The sequence below is a fragment of the Cebus imitator genome, unplaced genomic scaffold, assembly GCF_001604975.1.
Source record: "Cebus imitator isolate Cc_AM_T3 unplaced genomic scaffold, Cebus_imitator-1.0 Scaffold83, whole genome shotgun sequence".
Classification (NCBI taxonomy): domain Eukaryota; kingdom Metazoa; phylum Chordata; class Mammalia; order Primates; family Cebidae; genus Cebus; species Cebus imitator.
The window spans coordinates 1,311,144-1,318,329 of record NW_016107398.1 but is presented as its reverse complement, the minus strand read 5'-3'; the positions used below and the strand labels follow the sequence as shown (position 1 = coordinate 1,318,329).

The 7,186-nt window shown below is 35.8% G+C and overlaps 2 protein-coding genes across 2 annotated transcripts in view; one reads left to right on the top strand and one right to left on the bottom strand.

The window, feature by feature from the left end:
- Positions 1-7,186, top strand: part of RTN1 (reticulon 1) — a 470,076-nt gene that overhangs the window by 75,941 nt on the left and 386,949 nt on the right. The window lies entirely within an intron of this gene.
- The window catches only part of LRRC9 (leucine rich repeat containing 9), a 131,565-nt gene that overhangs the window by 51,085 nt on the left and 73,294 nt on the right, over positions 1-7,186 (bottom strand). Inside the window, exons 25-26 of the mRNA XM_037740475.1 lie at positions 1,285-1,415; positions 127-172 (exon numbers count right to left, since the gene is read on the bottom strand). Of these exons, the coding sequence (XP_037596403.1) occupies positions 127-172; positions 1,285-1,415 (177 nt within the window). The remainder of the gene's footprint in view (positions 1-126; positions 173-1,284; positions 1,416-7,186) is intronic.

The following is a 7,186-nucleotide window of genomic DNA, read 5'->3' as shown; positions in this document are numbered from 1 at the left end:
TTCTACTGTCTTTATAAATTCACATATATGTTCATGAAATGATAGTGAAATTGATATAGTAAATCATAAGATTTTCAGGTTATGAATTTCAGATGATATATGAGAAGTAGGTCATTTCTGAAATACCAGGAAGTGGTTAGGGATGGAAAAGGAAAGGAAAAACAGGTAATGTCTTTGAAAGTAGAGTTTCTGTGGGATCTTTTGGAAACTTTTATGGCATTTCATCTGTGTGAACATTTTGGTAATTAAACAAAATTCTTGCTTCCCAGTCCATAGCTATACCATCATTTGAGCCATGACAGAGAAAAGCATAAAACTACATCCCTTTTCCTAACCACTTCTCTAAACAAATCCTAAACTTGAAATTATAATTATGACATTTATCCATTAAGTTATTCATTCATCCATTTATTCATTCAACATATTTTCATTAGTATTTCCTAAGTGCAGAAAATGTGTTTGGAAAGGCTACAATAAAGATGAAAGAAATGTTTCAGCCCCTAAGAAGTGGGAGCCAGAGAAATGAAAATAAAGAGGAGAATTGCTATGATAGAGTTAGCATCTCTATCATACCAATGTAATGGCATTTCAGAGAAAGAAAATATATTTTAAAAAGTCAAGAATGAAAGCATGGAGGAGAGAGATCTTGAGATGATATTTGGAGGATTTTTAGGTATTTGTCAAGTAAATTAGCAGAAAATAGTTCTAGGCAGTGCAACAGGTATAAACAAAGGCAGAAACAAACATGAAAGAGCATTTTGTGATTGAGATTCAGTAACTAGAATATTTCAGAATTTCTGAAATATAAGTGTCATGGGCAGTAAAGAAAAGGACTACAAGAGATAATGGACAGGTAATAAAGGGTTTTTTATATTATACAAAGGAATTTTACATTTTAGGCTGGGCACAGTGGCTCACACCTGAAATTCCAGCACTTTGGGAGACTGAGGCAGGTCAATCACTTGAGCTCACGATTGGAAACCAGCCTGGAAACATGGCATAAATGCTGTCTCCACAAAAAATACAAAGAAAATTAGCCATGCTTGATGACACATGCCTGTAGGAGGAGGATAGATTGAATCTGCAAGGTTGAAGCTGCAGTGAGCCATTTTTTGAGACCACGCCTCAGAAAATGCTAATTACTTAGCATGAACCTTTGCATTAGAGTAGATAATTTTATGAATTGATTATATTTAGATAAGATATATAAAGGTATATGCTTCAGAAAAATGATAATTATATAATTTAATTATAATAAAAAGGCATATAATAAAATGATTGTACCTAATGGATGATGAAGTCCAATTTAGTTCTTGCATTTGGGTGAAGTTGGAATGTCCTTGTTGTTCTGCAATCATGTCAGAAGTAAGTCTACCACCAAACAAATCTTTTGCACTCTCAGTCTCTGGTGGTTCCTATATGAAGACATTTAGAAAATGATGTCTTGTCTTATAGATGACTAAATCACATAGTTCTCTGGTTTCAGGTAAAAGTTCAGTGGACTCATTTCTCCCAATTCCTCCTACTAAGTAGAGCTAAATCCTGTACATTATATATGAAACAAACATAAGGCAGGGCAAGGTGGCTAACACATATAATCCTAGCATATTGGGAGGCCAAGGTGGGAGGATTGCTTGAATCCAGGGGTTCAAGATGAACCTGGGCAACAAAGTGAGACCCTGTCTCTACTAAAAATAAAAAACAATTAGTTAAGTACAGTGGCGCATGCCTGTAGTCATAGCTATGTGGGAGGCTGAGGCCAGAGGATGTCTTGTGCACAGGAGTTCAGAGGCTGCAGTGAGCTATGATCATGCCACTGGCTTCCAGTCTGGGTGACGGAGTGAGACTCTGTCTCTAAAAAAATTTTTTAATTAAAAAAATTAAAACCAAACATAAGAATACTGAAAGATGTGGAGAAGAAGACCAGGTAGGTACCTTAGGACCTGAGGAATGACACCCTGGATTTTCTTTGCTTCATAATCTCTACTGGCTGGTGGAGAAGCTAGAAACTCAGAAATGACAATAAGAAAAAAAACAGACAAAGTCCACAAAAATCCTGCTCTCTTCAGTCAAAGGATCAGGAAAGGGGAAGCCTAGCACAGCAGAAAACTTTAGACAATAACAAGCCTACTTCTGCTAAACCCTACAGAATAAACTGTAGCCCCAACTTCATGCCCATCAGTAAAAGCAGAATGGACTACTTAGACTTTCATCAGTGCATATCTGTAACAAGGCACTTCTCCATCATCTACCTGCTGAGTGGGAACCTGGACTTTCATCCACCTTCAGCAGTAACACACTTCGCCACCCTGTACATACAAGTATTATTGTAGATAACATGGGGAGCCTGGATTCCCACTTCCACCCAGTAATAATGAGTTATCTGTGGAGCATCAATTAGGAATTCCTGTCTCTTCTAGCCAGGATGAATCAGTGGAGGCTTGTGGGAAATAGTAACACGGAGTTCCTTACCTCCCAGCCAGACTAAATTAATGGGGCCTGGTGGGGAGCATGAACTCCTACTATAGCCTAGCAGTTAATGAAGTACACACCTCCAGGTTGTCAACAGAGGCCAAATGGAGGAACTTGGACTTCTGTCTTGCAACTCACAGCAACAAAGTGGCTCCTGTCATCTTCTCACTGGTACAGTGTCAAGGGAGGCTTGCTAAAATAGATTTAAATAAGATCCAGAAAATACCCAAAATGTCCAGAATAAAATAAAAAATATGTCATGCCAAGAAACAAGAACATCTCAACTTGAATGTGAAAAGACAATCAGCAGATGCCAATTCTGAAATGACACAAATAGTTTTAATTGTCTGACAAGTATTTCAAAGCAAAGTAAAAATGCTTTAACAAGCAATCATGAACATACTTGAAACAAATGAAAAAATTGAAACCCTTAGCAAAGAGATAAGTGATAGCAAAGCAACAGAAGATATGAAGAATGAAATGAAAAGTTTAGAATTTAAAAAATCCTATAAACAAATAAATTCATTGGATAGGGACTCAATAGCAGAGTGGAGAGAAAAGAGAAAAGAATCACTGAACCTGAAGACAGAACAATAGAAATTACCCATTATGAACAAAAGAGAGAAAATAAACCCATAAATAAATGAGCCCCACTTTACCAAGATGGAAATATCCTGTACTTGTGGAACCATACAAAAGGTTTAATATTAGTATCACTGGATTCACAGAAAAAAAGAGAAACAGTGTGGGGCTGAAAAAGCATTTGAAGAAATTATAACCAAAAAGCTTCCAAATTTGGCAAAAGACATAAACCAAGAAGCTAAGTAAGAAGCTAAGTAAACCTCAGACAGGAAAAAAAAAAAAAAACCTAAGTCCATGCAAGGACATATAAGAATAATCAGAATCAAATTTCTGAAAACTAATGACAGAGAAAAAAGTCATGAAAACAGTGACAGAGGAATTAAATCTTACTTATAAGGGAAAAACAATGTGAATGACAGATTTCTAATCAGAAACCATGGAAACTGGAGTATGTGGCACAATATTTTTCAAGTGGTGAAAGAGAAACATCAACCCAGAATTCTATACCCAGAGAAAATATCATTCAGAAATAAAAAGAGAAATCAAGGCATTCTCAGAGGAAGGAAAACTAAGCAAGCTGTTACCAGCAGACCTACCCTAAGAAACGACTAAAGGAAGTTCTTGAAATGGAAAGAAAGAAAAGAAATCTTGGAATGCCAAGAGAAAGGAAAGCACAATGGAAAGAGTATTAATAAACTTCCCTTCTCGATTTTTCTAGGTTATCTTTGATTGATCAATGAAAAAAATTATAATATTGTCTCATTAGTTCTCAATGTATATAATGAAAATATTTAATTCAAATATAAACAGGGGAGGAGAAATAGACTGAAAGGAAAGTAACATTTCTACACTTTACTCAAACTGGTAAAATGTCAACACTAACAGACTATAATAAGTTATGTATATACATTGTAATACAACAACCACTTAAAAAAACTATATGAAGAGATATGCTAAAAAACACTATGAGCAAATAAAAATAGAAGTCCAAAATATGTTCAAGAAGCCCATAGGAAGGCACCAAAAAAGAAAACAGAAGAAAGATAAACAAAGGAAACAAATATAAAATAAGAAAACAAAATGGTAGACTTAAACCCTAACAGGTCAATTTACTATATGAAATATAAATGGTCTTTGTTCATCAATTAAAGGATAAAAATTAGCAGCAGATAAAGGAACATGATCCAATTGTATGCTGTCAACAAGAAACTCACTTCAAATATAATAATATATGCAGGTTGAAAGTAAAACAATGGAAAAAGATATCCTAAACATTATTCAAAAGAAAGCAGGAGTGGCTTCATTAACCTCAGATGGAGTAAACTTTGAAGCAAAGGAAATTACCAGAGTCAGAGAGGCCATTATCTACTGATAAAAGGGTCAGTCCACTAAGAAGACATAACAATCTTATACATGTATGCACCAACAACAGAGCTGCAAAATATTTGAGGCTAGAGTTCCCAGTTATTTTAGCAAATGATCTAGGTATTGCTGTGAAGGAATTTTGTAGACATAATTAAAGCTCCTACTCAGTTGACTTTCAATAAGGAGATCATCTTGAATAATCTGGATGGGCCTTATTCAAACAATTGCAAGCCTTTAAAAGCAGAGGTGAGACATCCTGGAAGAAAGAATTTTCCTGAAGAAAATCCACTCATAGACAACAGCTTTCATCTATGCCTGCCCATAATCTTCCATTCCTGATGGCCTGTCCTATGGACCTCACACTTGTTTAGGCAGTTCTCTCAATTATTAAGTATTCCTTGATATTTATATCTCTCTATATAGACATAGATATCTCTATATGTAGATCTATCTTAATAGTTCTGCTTCTCTTGTTGAATTCTCAATAATAAAATCTCAAAATAAGTTTTAAAAACACATTAATTCATCCTTAGAAATACCATTGGTTTTGTGTTTTTCATAATCATACAAGCAACATATGATTAGTGTCCTAAATCAAGGGTTGGCAAATGTTTTCTACAGTTTTCCTGTAAAGAGTCAGTCAGTATTTTAGCCTTTGGGAACAATAGCTTCTCTGTTACAACTATTTAATTTTGCCACTGTGGTGTGAAAGCAGTCATAGACTATATATAAACAAACAATCATAGATGTGTTCTAACAAAATTTTATTTACAAAAATAGGTGGCAGGCCACATTTGGCCCAATGGCTATTGTTTGGCATTCTATTTCAGACAAATGGCTTGAACTTGATCTAAATAAAAATGGTAAGTCATTTGATCTACTTTTACTCAAACTCCCTTCTTTTTCTCTACTCCATTAAAGCTTCATATCTAAATTAAGAGTATGTATCCTTAATGCAAAAAATAATCTTTTCCAAATAAAAGCATGTGGGAACAAAAGATAAAATGAAAACACAACTACCCAAATTGCTCTTTGGTTCTTCCTAATCTATGTCCTCCCTTGGTTTCTACTCCAAAAGAAGGCAATGTAACTATATGTCTAGAGAGTGTTGGACAGAGAGTGAGGCTCAGCTACCCATGATTTACCATTAAAGAGTCATGTAGCTTGGAAGAAGTCATGTAACTTCTCTAGAGTTCCTTGTGTTCATACATAAAGGATTTGGACTATGCCATTGCTAAAGTTTATTTATGTCGCAGACACTCTAGCATTATAAATTGCTCTCTTACCTACCTCTGCACCCACTTTTCCTGACTTCTTTTTCTACATATCTTTAATAAATGAAAGTAATAAAGTGTTACTTAGATTTCTTTACTTTCTCTACTCTCTTCTCTTAGAAAATATTGCATATGCTTTTGGTCTTAACTGTTAACCCTCTTCATTTCAAGTCCAAACCAATGTAAAGTAAATTTTCATATCCAAATGTAATCCTGTGATTTCAACTGCCTGCTTGACATCTCCAGTCAAACGATCTTCTGTCATATAAAACTATTGTTCAATACTAATCATCTTATACCCCCAATTTGCTTTTCTTCTTATTTATATTCATATTCTGTTATGGTATTTTTTATTGGCATAGACTCAAACCTTGTAGACATCTTTTACTCTTCCTTTCCCTTGCCCTTCAAATCCAATGCATTCCCATTCCTTGCATTTAAAATCTAAACTTTTCAGTTTAGTCTTCACGTCCAATTATTACTTCATATATTTATATTCTGCCTCATTACACAAATAATTTGTGGCAGCTTACAGGAAATACATATAATCAAATAGTAAAATGCAAATCATAAATAATGAAAATCAAGATAAAGAACAATATAAGCTAAAATAGAATGAAACTAGGATTAGTGACAAAACGACTATAAAACCCTATAGGGCTTATATTATTGAATCATAAATTTGGTCCTGAATTTTTAGGTAAAGTGAAAAGGAATATAATTAAATAATACTCATTGATACGGATTGGCTCTGTGTCCCCACCAAAATCTCACTTTGAATTGTAATAATCTCTACACGTTGTGGAAGGAACCCAGTGGGAGGTAAGTGAATCATAGGGGTGGGTTTTTCCTATTCTTGTGATAGTGTTGTTCTCGTGTTAGTGAATAAGTCTCAGGAGATCTCATGGTTTTACAAAGGGGAGTTCCCTGCACATGCTCTCCTGCCTGCCACCATGTAAGGCATGCCTTTGGTCTTCCTTCATCTTTTGCCATGATTGTGAAGCCTCCCCAGCCATGTGGAACTGTGAGTCCAGTAATTTCTTTCCTTTATAAATTACACAATCTCAGGCCAAGCATGGTGGCTCACGCCTATAGTCCCAACGCTTTGGGAGGCTGAGGCAGGTGGATCATGAGGTCAGGAGATTGAGAACATCTTGGTCAACATGGTGAAACCCATCTCTATTAAAAATAAAAAAATAGCTGGGCATGGTGGCACGTGCCTGTAGTTCCTGCTACTCCGGAGGCTGAGGCAGGATAATCGCTTGAATCTGGGAGGCAGAAGTTGCAGTGAGCTGAGATTGCACCACTGCACTCCAGCCAGGTGACAGCGGGAGACTATGTCTCAAAAAACAAACAAACAAACAAAAAATCGGCCGGGCGCGGTGGCTCAAGCCTGTAATCCCAGCACTTCGGGAGGCCAAGGCAGGTGGATCACGAGGTCAAGAGATCGAGACCATCCTGGTCAACATGGTGAAACCCCGTCTCTACTAAAA